General features: G+C 36.5%; 1 protein-coding gene across 2 annotated transcripts in view; it reads right to left on the bottom strand.

The window, feature by feature from the left end:
- CCHR2.PART0H21orf58 (chromosome chr2.part0 C21orf58 homolog) overlaps positions 1-26197 on the bottom strand; it is a 198829-nt gene that overhangs the window by 62640 nt on the left and 109992 nt on the right. For both annotated transcript variants that reach the window (XM_044060559.1, XM_044060558.1), the window contains exon 6: positions 17096-17217. In XM_044060559.1, the coding sequence (XP_043916494.1) occupies positions 17096-17217 (122 nt within the window). The remainder of the gene's footprint in view (positions 1-17095; positions 17218-26197) is intronic.

The raw sequence follows: 26197 nt of genomic DNA on the forward strand, positions 1-26197 counted from the left end.
GAACATTTGGAGGTGATATAAAAAGAGGGCTGAAACAAGCCATGACTGAGAGTGCTTTCTCATGATGAAGGGAACTTAGTGTCCAGACCAGTGGCTGTAGGAGAGAGAACTAACCAATGTAAAAAACAACTTTGGGGAAGAATATGGAAAATATTTCTGCCAGAAGGAATCCAGAGAGAGAGCTTCTATCAAAGACTGTTTCTCAGCAGTGTAAATTAGAGCTAAAGGTACTGGTTATGTAATTCAAAGGAATGTGAACTGTTGAAACCATGTTTTGTAATATATAGAAAACGGATGAAGGATCGTGAAGATCGTATACCACGAACACCAATGCGCAACAAACACAATAAGCGAGAGCATGTAGCAAAACATATTTGCTTAAACCCTGGAAATTAATATGATTTCTGTTATTTTTATAAATGGTGTATCACATTAGTTATTATATTATATATTATATATATTTAATTTTATGTTATATTGTGTTATGATGATATGTATAGATTTTAAAAGTCTATTTTTGGTTATGTAATTCAGTTAGAACAACATCTTTATTTTGTTTGGAAGAACTTGCCCTTTTTGCACTTGTACAGAATAAACTGCACTATTTTTATGACTTTTGGTCTCACCTGCATTAATCTTCCATAGTGATAGAAAATGCAGGAATTGATGGCTCCAGTTATTATTATTGAAATCTTGAGAGTCACTGCTGCCAACATGAGGGTAATCATGTGCACGTGCGCGTAAACACACACGCACACACACACACACACACACACACACACACAAGTTTTATGGTATCCTGGGATTTTTTTGTGCTTCTGTGTGTGGATCTGTGTGCCAAAATGACCATAATGGAACAGTCACTTAAGACCACAACTCCAGCCTGAGGGATAGTTACCATATCCAAGTTGATGGCTATTCAAGATACAGTGCCATTGTTAAATCATCTGACTCAGGAGGAGGACCTCAAGCCATACATTACCACTCTTAAGTGATATGCCCACCAACAGGGATAGAATGAAGCACTGACTGGACCATGATCTTATAAGCCCACTTAACTGAAGAACTACTGAGAGCCTTCATGGATATAGAGGTGACTAATTACAAGGACTGATAAAGTTTAAAAAGGCTTTACTTACCAGTTACCCCAGGTATGCAAGCTCAAAAGTTTCATAGCTAGATTTTTTCTCATAATGAAAATGGTGAGGTCACAATTATCTGAGTTAAAGCATATAATTATTTTATGGACATTATGGTTAGACCCTGATGATCAACATGTTAAAACAAAAATAATGGAAATGATAGCCACTAATAAATGTGAAATATGTTTATCTATTGCTTTAAGAAAGAATGTGTATATCAGATTTACCACAAAGAGTCTGAATATTGTGTTGCTTTAGCAGAAGGATTGTTATGCCATGGATCTGTGTATAGATCTGAGCAGTTTAGACATGTAGTAAAACTTGTGTAGAATGTTGGTATCAAGAAGTAAAAGCTGTTGACGTACTCTGTTTTAAAAGTGGAACAAGATCATTTAGCTAAATTTTGTAATGATAGTAAAATTGTTACATCTGTAGAACTATTAGCATAGAAAAGGATGCTGTTAGTGATGTTCAGCCTATGGAATGTGGCACACTATCTACTAGGATAGATTAAATGGTATTATTTTATTGTTCAACTGCAGAATTAAGCAAATAAAATGCCTTAATATAAAATAAATAAATAAAACACTGGGATTGTGGCAGACTTCTCTTTATTAATCAAAACAGTGAGCGCTTTCTTCCCTTTTTACTTACTGGGACTTCATCAGAATGTTAAAAACACTATTCATAGATCATTTAAAAAACCCACCCCCAAAACATAATCCATCCAATCATTTTGCTCCCCTCTTGAATCACATGAAATTGCCTTCCTAATTACTCTTTAAAGTAACATGACACTATTAAAATCTTTTCTGACCCATTTATATAAAACATTCAAAAACACTGTGGACCAAATCCCAAATAATCTTAAAACCTATACAAGGCCGAACTAAAACTATGTGTACTATAAACATGTTTATAAAATTCAAATATCAGTATAATTTATACAGAATATGATTTCATTTTCAATACACTACTAATAGTGTTTATCTCAAACTATACTTGAATGTGGCATTAGTTCTTAATTGCCATTGTAATTCTTTGATTTTTAAAACTACCTTCATTGGTCCACCTTCATATCCCTTTCCATTCTATCCACCACAAAAAATAAAAATTCATGTTTAATGGCCAGTTTATAAGAGAAGTACTGATTTGGTTGTCGAAATTGAATGCCTTAATTGATGGCATAGAATTGCAAGAACGTTTTGTCTCCAGCAGTATGGTGATACTCATGAAAGAGCAGTGTGTAGAAAACTATTACTAACAAACAGCAGAAGTGGTGTGCATTCATGCTGACAAAAAATAGTACCAAACCACTCATCTAGAACTACAAAAATTATTTGGGAAGTTAATTCACTGTGTTGTTATTATTCCCAATTTAAGACATAATGTGATAAAAGGGAAAGATTTTCCACACTTTAAAGAGTTGTCCAGACAATGGAAAGAAGCTAGTTCTTCTGGTTGACCACCTTATCAGTATTTGGAGTGGAACCATCAAGTAAATAAGCTACAGATATGGTTCTGCCTAAAATAGAGAAAGGGGATGGACAACCACCAAACGCATGTATTGAAGTGTATAAACACAGTAGAGATCTAGGTATGTTGTTGAAAAGACCTTAAAGTATGAATATTTGGCTGGGGACATAGAAAGAGGAACAGTATAACCATTTAAAGAGATATGTCAGGATATTCCTATAACTGGACAGCTTGCAGGAATATACCCTATAGAACAATGAAACTCACACTCTGAAGTATTCAGTCTGCTGTTGACAGCGCAGCCTGCAATAGCAGAACCAGTAGAAAAAAAGCGACTTAACTCATTACAGCTGAGTGGCGTCTCTAGGTGTCTCTGTAGTTACATCCTAGTGACGCCTTTAGGCATCAGATATTGCTTGTTCAAATTTGCATTAATAATTCCAAAACTGTACTACATGCAATGTAGTAAAATATTTCATATTAAAGCTTACATGATGGCAAACACAATTATATTGATATCTGACCTCTGTGTAGTGCAGTTAAAGATACATTAATTGTTCATATAATATTTATTTGTATTATCATAAGTGTCATATTTTTCTAAATATCCCAATAACCAAGTAGGACTAACAGAACTGCTTAGCCTCATATGAAAGCTTGCAGATGATTGAGCGAAATGCTTCAGAAAGCATGTGTGTAACTTGAGTGGTTGTTGAAGTATTCTAAGTAGTTTATAAAATATAGAAATGTAATAGTTACTATGCTTACTGTGACTTTTAATCCAGGTTAAGATCTAGATCATAAATAATACTACCAGTATAAAAATAGTTTGTGCTGAAGAGTTTGCCATTTACACTTCTTTAGTAACCCCTATGGTTTCAGAGATATGAACACTGATTTGAAATGTGAGGACATAATTTGATTCTGTCAAAAGCTTAGGGTCCACCCATTGAAAGTTGCAGTGCAAACTTCTAGAACTACATTGGAGGGAGTTAGTGAAGCAGCAAAATATTACAGTCAGGAAGTACTGACACCAGAGAACAGAAATGTCATTACAACCTGAAACTAATGCAAAGCAGAGTATAAGTATTGCTACAGCTCAGAAAAGTGTTTCAGACATGGGAGTTGAAGACTAGTAGAACTGAAGAGACATAATTACTCACTGAGAGAGTGTATTCCAAGGGCGTGAAGTTAGAAAGAATGAAAAATATTCTACTTGGGTTGAATTCTAGACTTTGTCAAGTCAGAACTAAAAAACACAGAAACAGAAAATTCTAAACAGTTGGTGAGTGTCAGAAAGGCGAAATATCACAAGAAATGTTCTACCAAGACAATTAGGGAGAAGTAACTTATTGAAGCCCTAAACCCATTTCTGTCAACATAACTCAAAAACCTAAAATAAGGTAAGACTGTGGGGAACAGGTGTCTGTAAGTAAAAAGAAAAGTTAAGCTAAATATAAATTTTTGTTCTCGGGTAATCTTTCCAAAGGGAGAGTGGCCTAGATAAAAAAGAAAAAAATTGAGAGGGTGGTGCTCAGTCATGTTTAGACAAAGGGACATCAAAATAGAAAAGAAAAAGAAACTGAGACTGCAGTAATTATTCACACCAAGATGAAGAAAAAGCAACCTAGAAAAGAAAAAGAAGTTGAGAGGGTGGTGTTCAGCCATTCTGAAATATAAGGTGGTGATTTAAATGAGAGGAAAGGAAGAAGGTGGTATATACTTAAAAAAAAAATAAACTTAAACAGATTTCTAATGATGTTTCTCTTGATCCAGGGCACAGGAGTTGTAAGCAAAAGTAAGAGAATTATGTGCATTGAGTTTATAAAGAAAGAAAACAAGACACATGGAATAAGCAGAGAAAGCAACTGACACTGAAGAATATTGGCATGAGTTATCTTTTGTAGGAAAAGAGTTAGATACAGACCCAGTGTCTGTACTGACAGAGAAAGAGCCACTACCTTCTACATCACAAGTTAAGAAAACCACATTGTTTGCTGACCTATAGGCAAGCTTGTTAACTTTTATGAAGGTTGAATGGGAAGATAATAATTTGAGAAGAACAACATAGGTGAAGATTATTCCTTGAAGGTGGTTACACCGAGGAGCTAGAATAAAATAATTGTGTTTTACTAATTAGTTTCCTGGAGTATTATACTGAGAGCAGAATTGCTGTTATGTTTGGACAGTAGCTGTAATATAGATGAAGCTGTTGAGCATAATATTTTTACTTCTTACTATGCTTAAACATGCAGTAAGACACAACAGAAGGGTTCAAATATACCTATATGTTTAGCCAAAACACAGAAATGGCAGATAGCTTATGTAGTCAGCAATTCTGCTCTAAGAGCAACAAGTCAGAATCAAAGTGATAAGGTGGAGGATCTGAAGACTGAGAAACTGAAAATGAACAATAGTCCTGTATTGTGCAGTGAACCATACCTGAAAATTCTAAGCTGCAAAAGTGTAACATAAAAACAACAGACATCCACAATGTGCCTATGATAAAGCAAGACATTCAATGAAAACTGATTGACATGAAGGGTACAGAGATTTTAGACAGTATGGATGCACAAGTTGTGCAGAGCAACATCTGTGGAGTCATATAAAACAATATTAAGGATAATGTTATCATGCCTGCTAAAAACCTTAAGAATATGTGTGTTAAAGTGTGCAAGAAAACCCAAAAATTATAATGTACTTAGTGCTATAAAAAGAAGCTCTAATGGGCAAGGTAAAATAATTTCACAGGCAATGGTTGCTCTTCTAAAAATATAGAGTAGTAATTTACTGATAAATGTAAACAGGATGAGTAAGACAGACATCCATAAACAAAGCACTTTAGATAGAACATGTAGTGCTGGAGGCTGATTCCACCTGTCAAAAACAGAGGGGTTGTAAGATTACATACCAGTTTGTTGCTGAGGGAGGGAATTATGTCTCCTCAAACTATTAAAAATAATTATTCTGCTTAATTAATTTTTTACTATAAAATTACATTGAATACTTGAGCATCAGGATACATTTTATTTTCACCTGTTAATACTTGCATAACCTGCAATGTTCATGCACTGTAAGGAAAAGATTCAGCATGCACCAGCTTAAGCTATAACCTCAGAACTAAGAGCAAACAAATTAATATAGACAGACGATCCAGACATTGAGTATATTCTACCTGCACTATTTCCCCTTCAAAGAGAGCTGATCCTAAAAGCTACAAAAACTTTTTCCAAGGTAAAATTCTCAAATATTTACAGACAGGCAGAGCTGAAACCATGGAAAATGAAGTTTTAAACAGCCAGTAAAAGAATCTTAACAAGCAGCAACATACGACAGCTACTACTTCTGAATCTTTACAGGTGGCCTTGGGCAGCTCAAAGGATGCATCGACTTTGTTGTTTCATCAAATGTCCATGTCTGTGCATACAGACTTGGCTTCTATTTCATACAATGCTCAAACGATTTCCTAGAACAAGCATCTTCACCATCAATTCATCAAAAAGTAAGTGACTCCTTCCTAGACCATTTCTCTACTCACTAAAATAGACTCACTTAACGCTGCAATGCAGTTTCTTTCACATCTTAAAGAAGAAATCTGTCAGATAAAATGTATACATTTTTTCTCAGTGAAAGAATTTGAAAATTTTCATCTAATTGGAGAGATAAGTACTTATCGACCAAATGTAAACAATTATCTACAGATCATAACTCCCTAAAAACTGCTTTTCAGGAAGTCCAACGGATACTTTAGAACACTGAAAAACAACAGCACATAAACATGACCTTCAAATAGTCAGTAATCTAGAATGGGTCTATATTAAAAGACTGACTTTTGAAATATTAAAATTTCATATAATCGAACTTATCTGATTGATTATTTAAAAAGTCAAACGTATCCCTTTTCACTTAAACAGTGAATTGTCCTGAGATCACAGTACAGTGTGGATTGAAAAATACTCCCTTTGCCCCACTGTAGTGCAATCTAGGAGTTGATATTTATAATTAGCAGGGGGTGTGGGAGTGCAGCAGACTCCCCCCTGCTATAATGCTGTTTTTGAGTTTTTATATACGTTCAACTTTTTAACTAGTCAATCATATGAGTTTGATCATATGAAATTCAACTATTTAAAAATTCAGTCATATGATATAGATCCATTCAGAATACTGGGATAATACCCAACTGCTCTCAGTAATTGTATCATCATTTTTTTACAGTTTTGGGTGATCTGGCCAAACAGAATTCTCTGGCTACCATTAAATCACCATTAAATTAGTTGTCATTCATAGAAATGACCCTTCAAAACCTGGTGATAGAGTGTTAATAGTTAAGTTTCTTTTCCTTTTTATAAGGTATTTAATCTATTTTACTCCACTAAAATATATAAACTTTATATTCAATTAATTCTGATTAGTATTTATGAAGACTTTCCCAATGAAATTGCTCAGAAAAGAAAAGCCTTCACACATATTAGGAAACAATTCTAGCAAAAAGGAATGTCAACCAGGTTTATATTTCCAGCTGTGTTAAGAATGAATTTCAAAGGTCTGTCACTTTATTTTTCAGCTCATAAGGAAGCCTACAAAGAACGTTTTGCACTAAATATTCTGCCTTGACCTCCACAAAAGATGGGGAAGATTAGCCCATGCACGTGTGTGTGTGTGTGTGTGTGTGTGTGTGTGTGTGTGTGTGTGTGTGTGTGTGTGTGTGTGTGTGCACGCACGCGTGCATGCCTGTATGTGTGTGCATGCGTGTGCGCATGTATATACATATATATCCCTTTTAATTTTCTTTTTTGGAGGGGGCTTCACCTTCAGATTGGGTATCTTTAATTTTTTTGAGTAGGTTGTGAAAGTACGAATGTGGTTTCATTGAATATCAATGGTATTAACCACCAAACTAATGAAAGGAGATTTCTTTTGTGTTTACAAGAATTGTACCTTGTACCTTCCGAACAAAATCTGTCATCTGATATTAAAGCCTTCAAGAAAGTTTTTATTAATTCTCATGATTAAAAAGCAAGAAGGGTAGCAGTAACTTTTTAGTCTAAAGAATATGAAGTCCTCCATATTTTTCAAGATAAAGAATGATAAAATTGTGTTTGTTGATATCAAATTTTGATCTTTCTTATTCATATTTGGTTCTCTCCATGCCCTGTTTGCCCTGTTTGTGCAATTTAAAGAATTTCTGTCAGCTGCTGTTGAAATGGCAATTATAATTCTGAGTGCGGACTTGCCAAAAAAAAAAAAAAAACACACAGAAAATGCAGAAGAGCAAATATCAAACACCCCTCTCTTTTAAACTTCTTTATTGCAGGGGGCTTGTCCCATGTACCCCAAACTTATATATACTAACTCTGAGATCACTATACCTCACAAAAAAGTGAATATTCTGAGAAATGGCAATCTCCGACTTAGTATATGTAAGTCCACTTTTTGGCCATTTAGTCTTAGCATCCTAACATTTCAAACAGTTACCATTTTGTCTTAACTAGATAATGGTTTGCAATTACATAACACACTCTTTCTAATTTTAGCTGGTGATTATAATATCAATTGAGAAGTACAGTTCAATTTATTTGTGTAAACTTAAATTTCAAACCTAGAAAGGCTATAATCACCTTGATTATTAGAAAAAAAATCAATATTAGATGCCTTCTGGGTATCAGAAAATATTGTTGAACTCTTCTTAGAGCTGTCAGTTTTACCACATGCTCTTTCAGACCATGCTTCACTGATAACGAGTCAGACCAGGAATATCTAAATATTTGTCATTTTTTATATTAACACATATTTTTCCATATATGAGCAGGAAATGAAATCATGTGTGGCTAGATTCTGAGTAGAGAATGAGATATATCTTCTAAAATGCTTATTTTAAGGCTTATGTTACTGGCATGTCATTTCATATAACTTCATGACATAGAGAATCAAAGAGGAAACTTTTCAAAACTTTAACAATCCAATTATAACATACTGAACAAAATTATTAACAGTAAACTATTTCAAATATATAACCAGGGGATCAAAACTCTACTCACAATGGTTAAAAGATTTTAAAAGATTTAGGATTGCAAAAACTAAAAAAAAAAACTGCCAAAGAATCACATTTGAGTCTTTTTATAAAGATTTTTTTAAACAAAATTTAAAAATCAGTCATATCATTTAGACAGATACTTTAGATGTTAAATGTAAAAGTGCAAAGGAAATTAATCACCAATTTTCTGCATATTTTGACAATGTTTTTCTTCCCAACTATAAAAAATAATATGTATAAAGTCATTCAGCATTATTGTTTTAATTTAGATACTTTTCAGATGCCATTTTCTCTAAAGCAGATTGAAGAAACAATTAATTTAGTGATAACAAAGTTCCAGACCCTGATTTTTACCTATCAAATTTTACAAACATTTGGGTAAAGAACAAGGTCCAAAATTGTAAATGTAATAATCTACCTATAATCACCTAAAAATACCCTTGAGACTTATTATTTATGTATTTATTTATTTATTTTTTTTTGCTAAACTTATTCTAATAAAAATATAAAGATGATACAGGTTTATCAAGCTATCATCCTATTGCACTTTTAAATACAAATTACAAAATTATAGCTAACATTTCTAATAATGTAGTATTATGTAAAATAAGCACTCGGTTACACTACAATTAATATGAGTTTATACCAGGCAAAAAATGCACATAGTCACTTAAACAATTCAAGCAATCCAAGTATATATCAAATTAATAATAATACAAATAATAGTTATCTGTCAGATACTGCATTTTGTTCTTAATATGTCTCAAATGCTTTTTACTGCATTAACAGAGACTATCTATTTTTAATTTTCGAAAAGTTAAATTTTCCATCTTTTTTTACAGTTTGATAAAGGTTCTTTTTTCCATACAACTGTTACATATAAATTAATTCAGTCCTGAACTATCTGCTTTTTTTCAAATTTTAAGTAATTTAGTAAATTGGAATGTCATGCTATTATAGTATAATTATCAGATTATTAATAATGTTTGGTAATTCTGTCTTCTTCATTTGATTTACTAATATCCAGTCATACATCTAATATTCATTTATAAAATATTTTTATATATTATTTAAATGTTCCTTGCTATTATTTCCCATGATCTTCTTGGTTTTTAAACAGTTTAAAATTGTAATGAATGACAAGCTTCAACCTGTATTAAATATTTTCTTTTCTTCTAACCATGCCTTCTTTATTACAGAAGAATTCATAAAATTACTAAGATTTCAAAGCCTTTCAAATGATATATTACTTAAAAAAAAGAATTGGTAGATGTATTCTTTATTTCTCTCTTACAGAGTAAGGGAATTTATGAATTTTCAAAAACAAAAATCATATCAAGCTTATAAAAATAGATAGCCACTTCCTATGATTCTAATTTTATTTTAAACATTATTTTTTCAGATTGGAGAAAGGAAGTGTATTATTCATTCACTGCAAATGATTCTCTTAAATTTTGGAGATCATATAATATTCATATTCAGTCCTTCAGAAACTGAACAACTCAGCAGATTTTTTTTCTGAGGGTCTATCTTTAGTCTTTTATCATGGATTGAAAATATGTAGGAAAACTCTGTTGGTGTGGATATGGATTGTTGTGTGCCTGGTATCATGTATGTTGATCCTGTCACAGCATTCACCTTTTGTGAAAAAAAGGCAAACTAAAATAGTTACAGGTAAAGACATTTTTTGTATGCCTTCTATTTTAATTTTTTGTAAAGTTGAACCTCTGTCAAACTAAACAAAGTAAAGTAATGCAACTTTCTAGTCTGGTTACTAAGAGACTGATTCTTGATATATGAAACCAACCTCTGGAACCCACATTTCATTTTTCTTTGAGGAAGTAGCGTACAATGTACAACCATTTTTGTATTATGAATTAAATGACTGAAGCTAATTTTTGTACTAAAGTATGCTTCTATATTTTCCTTTTTTTCTGAAGGTGGACATGGTGAGCAGGAGAGGTGGGGTGTTTAGTCCTTATACAGCAGTTAATTAACATCACACACAAATATAATATGTATTTCAAGATAAATATAATTTGTTAATACATCTGGACTTTTCCCCTGGTAATAAGAATAAAAATATTCAAAAAAATAGTAAAATAAATTGAAGCTAACGTTTGCCATAGTTGTCAGATTTTCATCAAAACTATTCTCTGATTTTTTTTTTTTTTTGTCGGTGTTTTTCATGTTGATCTGGTCTCTTACATTTTTAAGTTTTTAATTACTACACATTTTCATAAAGTTACTGATTTTTTTTTTTGTTTTTTGTTTTGCTGATCTGTTCATGTATTCCTGTGTATAATATCACTTGTTTGTTTATTTTGTAATTTCAACATAGTGGTTTATCTTTTTTTACCTTCTTTTGCTTTGTCCATAGGACAGCATGTTTGTTAATGCTGATTAATAAATCACAGAATACGCTGTGTTTTCTGTTACATTTCTTAATTTTACATAATTCTCTTAAAGTTCTCTGTCTGTAACTAAATAATCCCCTTTAGCAGACTTAAGCATTTTACATTATTTTTGAGTGATTATTTTGAATTAGAACTTAATAATGTTATACATCTAATCTAAAGTAAATGGAATATGCCCAAGATCTTTTCATTGTTTGAATAAAACGTAATATATTATAGAAAAAAGATGGAAGATGTAGTGAGTAATGTTAGTAAAGATTCTACAGAAAATCATCACACAAATGGAATTTAGAGAACAGCATTGCTTTACAATAAAAATGCAAAATGTATCTACAACATTCTCTATGGTTAAAGGTATGTGTGGTATTTGTAAAGAAGCTGCTTTGTAAACCTGGACAAATTAATGCCAAAGGAGAAAACGTCAATGCAGAGAGAATATATACTTTAGCCAAATGTACAGCTAAAAGATTTCAGCAACCAGAAATACTGAAAATACTGGCCACCTTTCCCGGGGACCACAGGAGACATCAGCTTCAGGAAGGCAGGGTAGACCTGCCCTGTCATGCTAAGTTTAAAATAATTTACATGCACAACAAAAGGTGTATAATAGAAATACAAGGACAAGAGAATTTAAAGCTGGAGACCATATAATAATTTTGGTACCATCAGCAAGAAATAATGTGGCTAAATGGTCAGAGTCATTGTGAAGTAACAGAGAAAAAAATGTGAAGAACTATAGCCTGAGAATAACAGGAGAAGATCATTACAGATATATCCTATCACTGACCTGACAGTGTGGAAGGAAACACAAACCTCCATAGTTATCTTAGCAGCATAGATTAGTGAGTCTGGTAAAGAAAGAAAACTAGCCAATATGCCTATAGTTCAGATAAATGGCACCCTGCCAAAGACATAGAAACAAGAATCAAGGAAGTTTTCTCTGGGGTCAAGGAGATGCTTTCAGAACTGCCTGGTAGAGTGAATCAGATTGAAAGCTGCATTCAGGATTTTCCAGGGTGAAATGTTAGCTTTTAATCCTACATTGGTGACAATAGCCCTCTGCAGGGACTAGAGAGAGAAGTGTAAAGAGACTGGAGAAGGCAAGAGTTTTGATTGCACTATATGGGCTACAGCCATTCAAGGGTATAAATGGCCTGCCTTAACCCTAAATAAAATGGATGGCATGACTCAGTCTGAATACATTTATAATGCAAAGCATCCACAATGCTGAACAGCAATACATCAAACACAAAAGATCAAAACTCCAATGCTGAAAAAGTCTTCACAGATTCTATGGGGGAGGGGAGCCACTGTGGCTTGTACGTCCACTGAAAATTATATATACCATCTTCACAATTGCACTACAGTAGAAAAAGGGGAAAAAACAGTAACCACTGTACTACAATCTTGTTGAATTACTGTTTTTGATCTTCTGTGTTCAAAGTAATGAATGCTGTTCGTCACTTTGGTCATTTGACATTATAAATTGATCCTGTTTCAGGCATCCACACCATCCAATAGGCATGAAAGTGATGATTTCAAGACAGGGGATAAATTGTAACCTAATGGAGTGGTTCTCACAAAATTAAAGAGTACAGGTAGCCCACATATATCCAAATATTGGTGTGACTAATGTTTCATACCAAAAAATGTGCATATTGTAGTGTAAATAATGCTTGTGATCCAAAAATATGTAAACAGAGTGCTGGTTTTCACTGTTTAATTCAGTTGTATCTGTTACTTTAAGTGTATAAGGGAATACCTGCTGATATTGGTAAGAACATGTTTGTTGAATAAACATTTGAAAATAGTATAAAGTAGGGTGGAAACAAATCCAGGCAAGGAATGCTTGTTTTTCCAAGACTTGTTACTGCTGAGTCCCATAATTAAGAAAAAAAGGTATAAAATGTAGGAGAACAGCAAATGTATCACTGTTCACCCTTTAAAGTTGTTTTTTGCAGGGGACTTGCTCCATTTACTTGACCAATGCGGGGCAAGCCTCCCACACTCCAAATGTATATATACTAATTCTAGGAATTATGTACCTCAGAGAAAACAAATACTGTGGGACAGAGAAGGAAGCAGCCGCCCTGGGCACAGGGTATTAGGGGGCATGATCAGAAAATCCATTTTTTTATTTTTTTCTGTCCTTATATAAACACAGGGGTGTTACATGGACATGGCATCACTCCCTTCTCATCTACAGAGGCGCGCCAGATCGAAGCACAGATTTTTTTTTTGCTTTCATGCTACATGGCATGGACTTGGTACTCATACATAGATGGCTTTTTTTTATGAACAGGATGGTGTGTTCTCTAAACTGGTCACAGCAGATGTTTTTGTATGAATATGAAGTAAAGGAAGCTATTAAGCTTTTCCGAACAGATGCAGTAGCAGATGATTCATGGTATAACTTTTTGCTTTGCTTTAGAAAACACCACATAAGGTATAAATGTAGAGATTTTTTTCAGTACTAGTCTGCTTAACACTAATGTTGAGAATACTATGCCTTATATACTTTAGTTCATTGGTAGAAGTCAAATTATCTGTATTAGCTTTCGAAAAAGGAAGATAGCTAGTATTATAAATTACATAATTTTATATTCTTGTGCATGTATATATGTGTGTGTGTGTGTGTGTGTGTGTGTGTGTGTGTGTGTGTGTGTGTGTGTGTGTGTGTGTGTGTGTATGTGTATGCATGCATGTATGTAGGTACATGTGTAGAATTCAGAATTAGTTGTGGCCATGCTTATTAGATCAACCTAAGTCAAAATCAGGTACTTTTATATTCTACTCTTAGATGCAGCTTCAGGGCCTTCTTGAAAAGTGGGAGTGTTTGTGTTCTAGTGATTTTATTTGATAAGTTATTTCATCATGCAGGAGCTAGTTTAATAACCGTGCTTCCACTGACGCTTATTGAGACTAATATTATTTTTGTTTTGATACCCTAACTGCTACTGGAGGAATATGTTAACTATTAAAGAGTTAATATATTTGCAAGAGGAGGGAATATAGTTGATTAAGAAGTTTGAAGTTTAGTGAATCTCTATGTTTAATACCTGATGTTGTTTTCTAAGCAAAACAAGACAGTTAACCCTGGCAGCAACTGAAAGACACCTTGCTTTTTGTGGAGTTAGGCAATGATTGATGGACAGATGTATAAATCTCAGTACTTTGATATGAGCTGTTTGTAAGATGTTGGCATTATGTGCTGGCAGGGAAGCTAAATTAGGGTACATCATATTCTTTTCTGGGAATTCGTACATTAATATCTATTTCTTGATGGGCTTCATGGGTAAGAATATGTAATATGTTATAAGCTGCTTTGAGTTGTACAATATTTGTGGTGACATTTCTTTGAGATAAACTGATCTTGGAGTTAGTGAAGTTAAGCATCAGAGGGAGTTGAAAGAGGGAAGTAACTCTCACTCAGCAAAAATGATTTAACAATGAAGTAACAAGTTTCTATCGTTGCTGTTTTATTGTCAATTTGATTCTTAATAATCAGGTTTCTTAGTGCCAGTCACTAATATAACAAACTTTAGCCTCTGAGTCTAAATAGATATATCTAAACATCAGTACCTTAGTTTTCATGCAAACTGGTATGTAGGTTTTGGTAGCAGAACGAAAGAAAAAGAAAGAAAGAGAAAAGAAAGAGCAAAGGAAGAGAATAATGTAGCAAATCTGTCATTGTACTGGTGTCATTATTCTGTCTTCAGACAGGCAAGAACTTGTCCAGTGGGTTGTGAGGGAGGCAAGAAACACAATAAAAGCAGTAACATGAACAAACACAGATAGATTGGTAGGTACAGACACACACAGAGTAGTGGTTATAAGACAATGGGCAGAATTAATTAAGAAACCCTTTTTTCCACAGCAACAGACTCCACTAAATAATGCATATGTCCTATATGTATTATACCATCTAGTAGATTGTTAATAATTAAACCCCTGCACATACCTACCTCAGTAGAGTACTGTGATGGTTCTGCTTTGAAAGATTGATGGAAAATACCCCAAAGTAAATTGCCCATTCAGAAAATATTAAATACTCTCTAAGCAAAACTTAAAAAAAAAAAATGATTTCTGCAGGGAAAGAGGCTCCCTGCATCCCACTGTGTGCAGACTTTACCCCAATTACCTAAATATGCTAACTCTATTAGAAAAACAATTGAGAGAAAAGTAAAAACACTGTAATATGCAAATACGGTGCTCACATGAATTAATAATAGCAAACATAGTTTGGGAAATTAAACATCTGAGAGATGGAATGGGGGAGTTAGTGATCAACAAATTAGATGTTGACTTATAGGTACGGAATCCATTCTGTGAAGGGGCCAACATTTGAAATGCTAAAACAGTTTCAGTGATTTGCAGAAGTGGAATAGCAAGTTAAATTTAACTTAAGTCAATGCTCCAGATTTTTAAACATTCCACATTATGGCATTAATATGCATATTGCAAGGTTGTCATGGTACCAGATTCTTTGCATTGTACAGTGGAACCTGATGCTAGGCAAGTTATACTGCAGAGTACATTGTAGGGACACTGGTTTAGGTACAGGACGTAGGATCACTTCTGGCCCCCTCCCTTCAACACTGTTCTTCAGTGAACAGAAACAATGGATTTTCTGTAGGACAGGGGCCACTGACTAGTTAGGGTCACACATCTGGATGTCCTCTGGTAACATTATAGTGTTCATCTCACCCCAGTGCTAAACATCTCCTCCTTTTATGAATGTGACATAAGTGAGGTACAGCACAACAGATTACACACTTGCATTGCACTTGTATTCCATAGAACAAACTGGGGAATATTCACCACACTGATCTGCAAATCATAGTTAAGTAATATTATTCAGTGTGTGACATGCAAGAATCATCCTGTCACATTGACATATACTGTTTGAACCAATATTTACTATCATGCAGCCATTTAAAACACAAGAAAACTTTACTGATCTTTAAAACACATATTAAAGCATTTTTTAAAAGTATGATTAGTTAAATATTTTTATCTTCATCAGAAAGTTTTCATTCTATCAGAAAGTTTACTAAACAATGATATGGATATAACATATATCTAACTGCCTACTTTCTGAGGGAGGCAGAGTATTCATTTTATTATTTATTATTTATTTATTTATTTTATTTTACATTTGTTGACCGGGCTAGTCCAACTGGACATAATATCCGTTTTCAGTAGAGCAGGGAAGAAAAAAGCTACAGGTAAATACACAACAATTTATCAAATTAGGCATAAATAATATAAAATTAATCATATAAAAAAAAAAAAAAAAAAAAAAAAAATACACAAAAAATACTCATATAAAGGAAGTAAACTTATACTATATACAACTATATTAGACTATATAAAAGATATAACAGTAACACAGGATACAGACAGAACAAATTTAACTGGTAAAAAGCTTCATCTTGTCCTCTAAGTGACAACCAATTCATTTATAGATACTGAATGTCAGAAAAGTAAAGGACCTCATTATTTACAACGAAAAAACAAAAGTCACAATTGAGAAACTTAACATTTACTGATGGTCCTATATGTCGTAAGATATCCTTCTTTCACTAGAATAAATGTATTTGTAATGTAATCTAACATATTTAATTAACTGGTTTCTCTTGGACTTTTTTAATCTAAAAAATATAAAAACTCAGGCCATAACAGCAAGGGTAAATGCAATAATTATGGTCAGCTTAATTTGCTCATCAACCAGAAAATTTAGGGGATGAAACCAGAGTAGATTCACACAAACAGGAGAATATCCAGATTTCACAAATCCAATAATCAGAAGTCAGCACAGGACCCTAGGCCCTGGAGCTGTAAGGTAGACATCTTAACCACTAAGCCATTATGCTGCAATAAATAAAGAAACACACCTTTGTAGTTGACCTCTATCATCTTTCAAATGAAAAAAAATCACCATGTGGCTAGTAATCCGTAACAATAAAACCTGCCCAGCTGGAGGTGTAGTAAAAATCAGACTACCTGGTAGGTTTACCCCTTACCTGCTGTGGGTTCTGAGTTTTTGCTGCTGAGAATGCCATTGGTGGCAGCGCTTTTAGCATCATGTTGTGCATAATAATCTGGTGCATTTGAGCATTCTGCATCAACATAAGCTCCACCATATCTGCAAAACGAAAGCAGAGTACATAAATAAGACACCAATTTTCCTACCTATGTCAGATACTGCTCTGTATGGAGAAACATTTCTTTTGCTATGTGTGTCCACCTACAATGATTCATATTGCTGTAGGAATTCAAAGTGAATGCTTTATATCACTTATTTTGCAGCCTGATACTGTTCTTAAGTATACATTGACTGGAAGTCATTATTATCTATACAGCTGATTTATATTCCATGTCCTGTGCAATTGTATATTAGACACACACACACACACACACACACACACACACACTACATTTGGAAAGCCAGAGGCTTCATGTGCCAAAGTATGAAGCATTTTGGATTCTTAAGGTATTCATTTTGAAGTGCATTTAGAATACACACAGGTGCCATCTCTCAAGTGTCGGTCAGTAATGCCAGTCATTACAATTTCATACTTCTTCTTGTTCAAGAAATGCATGCTGATGCAAAATTTGCTGTTCTCATAACTTTTTAAGTGAATTATAGTAATATTAAAAAATGTCAATGATTTTGGACCTTCGACCCTGCATTTTTTGCATTGTCCTTGATTCTTGAACAGAGAAGTTGAGAGGTATGCCCAAGGTGTTATCCTTGTTGTGTGAAAGGAGTAATATGGACACTAACAGATGTAATAGTGTGGTCCCAATAAACTATCACTGCAATATTCCTAAAAGTTGAGTACTTATGCATCTCAAATAACTGGTACATCTCAATGCTTAAAAGAACTGAACATGCGTAGCAACATCTACTGCTACAGTTTTGAGTTATTCTTGTTTATTACAACATTATTTAACTTAACAATTTCATTCTTTCCGTACCCTGTATTATCTAAACTAATATATTAGCAATGAAAATAAAACATTATTTTACATGTCCTTATCTTGGTGTTGATAAATGGGATTGATTGATTACTGACTAGTAGGGATGAAAACAAAATTGTTTTACTCAGTTTCATATGCATTAATCTTTGTATAATTATCAATTGTCATGTCTGCACATGCATGTTTGTATATATGTGTGTGTGTGTGTGTGTGTGTGTGTGTGTGTGTGTGTGTGTGTGTGTGTGTGAGCTCATGTGCATTTGCATGTGTGTGTGATATGAAGGTATGAAGATACGAGGAAAATCTCAGCAGTTCATGCTAATAACATATGCCATTGATTGATGAAAAAGTTGGGATTCATTCCGAAACAGTAGTGGCATTGTAGAATGGCTTTCCCATGTAGTAGAGGCTAAATATATTAGTAATGAACCCTGCTGGCATGGTGGAAGACTGAAAAACAAAAAAAAAAGCCCTCAGCAGATCCATTTCAGTTAGTGCAGGCTTCCTCTGCACCTAAAGGAATTATCTATGATACAGGTGACACTGCTAATAAATAGGTTAGACTGGACTGCAAAATTGATTAGGAGAAGCAATAGAAATGTAACAATTGTATGACCATTTAAGCACCCACACAGAAACACAGATACAAACATGGACACACACACACACACACACACACACACACACACACACACACACACACACACACACACATGACTGCTATTGCTTCAAGACAGTCTGTAGAATACAACTGAAAACTAGTCAGACATATAATACTCAAAACAGATAATCACTAAGTATGTAGCTACATCTTCATTCACAGTACTACACTGGAGACATCATTCATAAACACAAAGCAGGGTCTTATATGCCAAGGGCTGGTAATGACTGCTTACAGACATTAAGGGCTCCTGAAGTAGTTTTCTTTCCTGACTTGAATCATTCAGGTACACAAGGCATAAATGAGGCAGTCATAACTAGAACTGTTTATTTAGCAAACCTGCATAGAGTTATGTATATCTGGAACACAGTGCAAGAGTCATCTACACATGTACAGCCTCAACAATTTCCCTGATGCAGCAGTGAGGACAGGACAGGAATAAGTGACCAGTTATCTTTCCACCATGCTAGTGGCTTGACAGTACCTATCACCACCTGAAGAAATCCTGTCCAGTTTTTATGATCACCTTAATTTCCATTCAGTCACTCACAAGTGCTGTTCAGGTCATCCGTACTTCATGTATTCTCTGTTCTTCTGGATCACAGCTTTCCCATATAATGTATGTTAATATTTCTTTAAATGATCATTTCCTATACAACATTCAGAGTATCAGTTATTTGTTTGTTTATTTACACTTTGTTGACCAGATTAGTTCCAATAGGCCAAAGGACTCCATTCAGGGGAGACTTTAGGTGATATTTATACTGACAAGGGGAACTTTAACCAAGGGACTGGAGAACTTCCCCTACCCTTTTCAATAAATACCATGGTAATTTTGACATCCACTTGTTACCACCAACTCAGGCAAATGGAACTTTGGTTCATTGTCTCATCTGAGGTACCTCACACTTGGGAGAACATCACCCCCCCCCCCATGCTGCAATGCAGCATCAGTAATGGAAAAGGAATTCACACTCGTGTGAGAATAGAACCCAGAGCCTTCTGGTCTTCTAAGTCCAAAGCAGAGTATGCTTCCAGACTGAGCCCCTGACACAGTATGTAAGTCATTGTGTCTGGTTTCCAGTGTATTAGTGAGCATTCTAAGTACTAAAGCTGAAGAGCTGACACTCCATGTGTCCACCTCCTAATTTCGTTCTGTATGAACCAAATGTCACATGGTATCAGAAGTAGTTGTAAGTGCAGGATGAGTTTGTTTATTTGGTTTAAACACGGTGCAGCCACAGTCTGCAGAAAATCTCTTTCTCTACACGACAGATTGCACAAGAACTAGAAACTATTGATCTAGAAATTCTGTTTAATCTGACTGCAAGTGGACTATCTCAAAAAGCCAGACAAGGTGCAGACTGACATTTCTGAATGTTGCAGCAGATGAAGCAATTGAAATACTTATATTTCAATTCTGAAAGAAAGCACCAGAGAGAGAGAGCGAGAGACAGACAGAGAGTATGGTAGTGGTGAGACAATTTTCAGAATTGCAGTGGGCTGAGAGAAAATCTGTCAAATATTCACTATGTATCTTTCATCAGGGCAGAAAGTGTGACAGTAAGCATCAATGTTTATATTACTGAATTAAAGAAATGAGCCAAAAATTGTGAAGTATGTTAAGCTATGTACTTCATTATTTTATTTATTTATTTTATTTTAACATTTGTTTACTGGGAAAGTCTGACTTGGAACAAAGCCAATTTTCAGTGGAGGCCCAGGGAGAAATGCTCCAGATGCATCTCTTTATAACATGGGAGGAAACCGAAGCACCCGGAGGAAACCCACACGGACAAAGGGAGGACATGCAAACTCTGCACAGAAGGCACCCCAGCCAAAAATTGAACCGGAAAACCTCTTGCTGTGAGGCGAGAACGCAAACCACAAGATAAAATTGGATGTGGTAAAATGATAAAAAGAGCCAGATTCTTATGAAAACAAATGTAATGCTAAATAAAGCAACAAATGTGTACAGAGTGAATCCATTAGACTGTCATAGGTAAAATAAATTACGGAATAGGTGGAAGTGTGTAAACTGCATATAAAAGCAAAAGAAAGAGTTTGGAAAAACAGGGTTAAATGAGTCATGTAATCCATGAAAAATATGGGGGGGATTCAGTAATCCTCCGAGTAAGACTAAATAAGTCTTACTCGGAGACTGCCATTTAAGACTATGACGTCAGCACGTCATGCATATGCATGAGGGCACTGACTCAACTGGCAGGCTTACACGGAGTGTGTAAGACTGCAGAGGGCATGTCGGACTGCCGAGCAGTCCAAATATCTATGCCCCTGCAACCATATAAAGTGAAAATGACAAATGCAATGAGCGAGTCTGCTGAAATGTACACATAGCAAACAGTACACATCCCCACATACTAAACCCCTTTGTAAATGTAAAATGTAAACTAAAATTTTTTTTTTATAATTCCCAATATAGCTGCCCGTATATGTGCGTGTTTGCGCGGGTGTGCCCATTGCTTAGCTGCAGTTAGCAATTTCGACATCGAAGAGCATAATAAGAAATGTTTATGCAACTCAAGCCAAATAGCAATAGCGTAGTGGTAGAGCGTTCACACAAAGAGGAGGCATTCCCGGTTCTAGTCCCACCACTCCCCTGTCTATTTTATGTTTTAAATTAGTATATAAAATAATTCCTGACATATATGAATGAAATTTTAGTAAAAAGCATTGAGATGGCCTATGTATTAGTGAACAAAATGTATCCATATAAAGATAAGAAGGTGAGCAGCAATAAGGATATTGACATATAATTGCCCATAGCTAAGCAGTGTTTTACCTAGCGCAATATAATTGCCCATGGCTAAGCAGCGTTTTACCTAGCGCAATATAATTGCCCATGGCTAAGCAGCATTTTACCTAGCACAATATAATTGCCCATAGCTAAGCAGGGTTTTACCTAGCGCAATATTATTGCCCATAGCTAAGCAGCGCTTTACCTAGCGCAATAGGTTTGCACAGAGCTGCGCACCGCGCTAACCAGTGCACCATCGGGCAACATGGAGCAACGTAGTGCAAAGTGGCCTAAACACAGCCACACCCCCTAGCCTGTCTGCACAGTAGTAAAATAAAAAGCAATGGCAAGGTTCGAACCCGGGACACTGTGCACCATAATCAAAGTACTGAACCACTAAGCCATGACAGCTTAGCATACACATCCACTGTTAACATACATATACTTATAAATGGAAGATTAACCATTGCTAAGCAGGTTTGCTGTTAGCCGAGAATTTTCAAAAATGGCCAATCACAAATAAGTGCGGGAAATGCGGCATATTTAAGTTCCATAGGCGGGAATACTCGCTATAACTGATTGTAACTCCCATCTGCAGTCAGAATGGCTGGTGCTGGAGAGGGTACTCGCTTTCGAGCGCAACGCTGGGGCATTGAGGAGTCAAAATACATGGTTTGGCTCCTTGTCCACCATCATGAGTCAAGACTCCTGCAGGGCCAAGTCCAAGGGATGGAGTACAAAGCAGAGGCTTGGAACTGGTTAGCTCATGATCTCACCAGTGCCACAGGTGTCCCTCAGAGAGGTGAGCAGGTCCGTCACCACCATGCAGACCTGAAGAGACGGAAGCAGGACCTACTGAACCGATGGATACAGGAGGCCAGTGACATGCAAGATGCCCCACTACTGAGTAGGTAGCCAAGGAATGAAGTATGTAAGACATGCTAATTTCATCTATATAATGGATAGGTATGTCTCAATATCCCTTCATTTACTTCACAGCTGCAGGTGTCCATGCTGTGAATCAGCAAGCCTATGCAGATAGGCTGCTAAGGCTGCACCACCAGGCAGGTTAGTAATTATTATGCACGTATTGTTATATAAAATAGGTGAGAGAGCCTGAAAAAAAGTGTTGTGGCCCAATAATAAAGCCATAAAATGCCCTGAATAATTTCTCTGCATGTACTGTTATATAAAATAAGTCAGAGAGCCAGAAAAAGAGTGTTGTAAACCATTAACAAAGGTAAAATAAGTCCGGAATAATATCTCTGCATGTATTGTTATATAAAATAAGTGAGCGAGCCTGAAAAAGAGTGTTGTAACCTATTAATAAAGGTATAATACGTCTTGAATAAGTCTTCTGCATGCACTGTAATATCAAATAAATGAGACAGCCTCTAGGAAAGTGTGGAATGTAATTAATAAAGGTATGATACTTGGAGTGAGTCCGTGTCACTTACTTTGAAATGTTGTTGTACCCTTGCATTATATAAATAGTACTGTTGCATTAAGCGCTGTCAACCCACAGTTGGGCAGTCCCATATAAAGTGGATGAAGGAAGTGCCAGTAGTCGTGAAGCATATATACAGTCCTCAACAGTTGGTTAATGGCTGGCATGCACAGGTAAATCTGGCACACGAGTAGCTTGTTAATGTGTTCCCCAGAAAAGTGAGTGTGCTACTTGAAATGTAGGGTTCTGTAGAAATATAACTGAAAATGTCACGTGAACACATCCAGATATGTAGATATATAAATATAAATAAAAAATATAACTATGTAGCAGTAACATCTGCATCTTGGACAGTTAGTATGTCAGATATAGGTCAGGTATAAAATGAACTAGCCACACCCATCACACAACCTAATGCATGTTGCCTAGTGTAATACTACATGTAGGGGATATACACCTGAAGTCAATAGGAATGTAGTGTAAACTATAAGTACTCATAAGATGTTGTTAATGGAGGTATCTTTTTACACCCTACTGCATGTGCATAAACAATGCAATTCCACACCTCAATGGGTATGTGTACATTTGTTGGGACATATGTCCTATTGTTCTATAAATATCTGCATTTACTTTGATGCATGTGCCCTGTTCAAACACCACAATCTTGGTGGCCTGTTGCCACCAATCATACCTGCATGCTGTTGGAATGTCCACTGTCGTTCAATATATGCATGTGTTATGCTTGCTGTTCAACTGTTGGAACCCTGGTGTGTTGGGTTAATGGGAATATTACTGCATGCTGTTACAACTAATTTGGAATGCTGTTGTCTATGTTGTAATTAAACACACCTAAACACAGAACATATGGGAAGGCCAGTCCCAGCGGACCCACCTGTCCCTCCTCAGCTGGCGATTGCACATGACACCAGCAGGTCTGGTGCCCAACCTGGGCTCCCCTCTTCCATTGGTCCTGTGCCACCTTCAGGTGGAAGCACTGCAGGGGATGGGGCTCATCCCCCCTGTGCAAGCGTGGGTGGAGAAGAGCCACCTGTCACCCTCCAAAGGGTCCGGGCTGTGGTGCCTAGGAAGATCCAGCGTTCATTCGCTGATCCCCTATGCCAGCTTGAGGCAAGAGTGGCGTGACTCATGGGTGAGCCTGCCCCTCCTACGCATCCCCCAGCACAGCCACCCTCGGGGCTGTGAATGTGCAGTGGTGACTGCCCATGGGTGGGGATCTCAGTTCCACTGATGTCCTTCAAGGATGCATCTGCAGTCATAACAAATGGGTTGTCCTGTCGTCAGGCAGCCCTTCGGTCGGCCGGATTCCAAAGTCTGGGTCTGGCCACGGCTGGTGTCGCACTTCACCCGACGTCATCTCTCCTGGTCTTCGGGTATAAAGGCATCAGCCGACGCCATTTTCCTCAGTCTTTCTTGCCGCGTGGCTTGAAGCAGAAGCTGTTCGCAAGTGCCGGTCGGTCAGATCCAGAGATTACTACTACAGAATACTACTTCGAAGACTTCTAAAAAGCTAAGTACCCCGTTGGGGACTCTTTCTTGCCTCAGCCGATGTCAGAAAAAGTAAATAATTGTTTAACTTGTGGGAAACAAATACCTCATAAGGATTTCCACTCTTACTGCTTACCTTGTTTAGGCCTAGACCACGACGTAGCAGCCTGTTTAGCCTGTGCTTCCTTCAACCGACGAATGCTTAAGCGTCGGTCGGAGTTTGCTGAACAGTTTTTTGGCTCAGATTTTGCGTGCATTATGCCGTCGGATCCTCCGACTACTCAAATTGTTAAAAAACGCAAAGAAAAAGACCGACACTCGCGGTCCGTGGTTTCGGCCGAAACCACGGTTAAGCAAACCGCGAGTGTCTCGGTTTCGGCCGAAACCGAGCAAACGGGTCAATCTTCAGCCGAATCCATGACTACTACCAAGGCTCCTGTTACCCTAGTTGAATCGGCCTCTGAAGTTTTGCCTACTAATGTGGTTCCTATTGAATTATCAGACACCATCCCTTTGGATGTCTCTACCCCAGCACGTGGTGCTGCTAGGCCTCCTGCAGCCATGTCTATTAAGGCCTTTGCCAGGGCTAAAGCAGCCAAAACTGCTAAATCTGTGCCTGTTAAGCCCCCCCTCACACAGGCCCAGTTCCAGTTCACAAATGCTTACTTTGGCAGAGGATCTCATCTCTTTAATTAGGGGATCCCAATCTCACCCAGACAGGGCCTCTCAGCCTCCAGAAAAGGGACCTTTCTACACTTACCACAACATAGGCCCTTAGCTATACCTCCAGTTCTGCCTGTTGTGGATGATGCATTTAATGATGTTTTCACTGCTCCTGATACTTTACCTCCAGCCCCTGCCAAACCAGATAGGTTTTACAGGGTACCAGACACTCATCACCACCTATACAAGGCCCCACTTGCAGATCCTGAGACTATCTCCCAGGGGCCTAAGGCAGTAGCTTCGACCTCAGCAAAAAAAAAAAACCCTCTTCCTTCTGAAAGGGAATCCAGGTCCTTAGAGAGATGGGGGAAAAAAGTTTACACCTCTGCTACTCTCTCAGCTAGAGCTTTGAACTGTCAGTTTCATATGATCCAATACCAAGAGTTTATGCTTGATCAGTTAACTAAGAAACTGTCCTCTGATGACTCCTTAGATAAGAAATATGTTTTAGAAATGGTGAATAACATTCAGCAGGTTAGTTACCATTCTTTAAAATGTGGCTATGATGCACTGGAGGCTTCATTTAGATCAGCCATGACTGGCACAGTTATAAGAAGGCATGCATGGTTGAAAGAACAGGTCTTGCCGGATCATGTTAAAGCAAAGCTGTTAGATGCTCCTATGGATAAGGCCAGTCTATTTGGTACTCCTGCTCAGCAAGTAATGAAGAAAATGGAAGAGAAGGCAAAATCTGTACAAACAGTTAAGGATTTCTTACAGGCTCAGCCCCCAAGGTTTAGCAGGAACTGGCCTTCCAAAAATTGGTCCTTTCCAGACTCCTCAAAATCTCAGAGAGGCAGGAATAGACGTGCCAGAGGCAGAAATCAATCCAGAGGAGGTGCCTACAGAGGACGCCAGTGGCAAGGCAATAACCAGCGAGGCACCGACACAACCACTACCACTGCAACAGGACAATCACAGTGACTTGGCTCTGACACCGCCTACCAGGGAACAAATAGCAGCACCTTTAGGCGGAAAGTTAGCCTTATTTTCAAAAAATTGGCACTATATCACAAAAGACAAGTGGATTTTGCAGACCATAGACC

This window comes from Protopterus annectens, chromosome 2.part0 (genome assembly GCF_019279795.1).
Source record: "Protopterus annectens isolate FY-2018-M chromosome 2.part0, PAN1.0, whole genome shotgun sequence".
Classification (NCBI taxonomy): Eukaryota; Metazoa; Chordata; order Ceratodontiformes; family Protopteridae; genus Protopterus; species Protopterus annectens.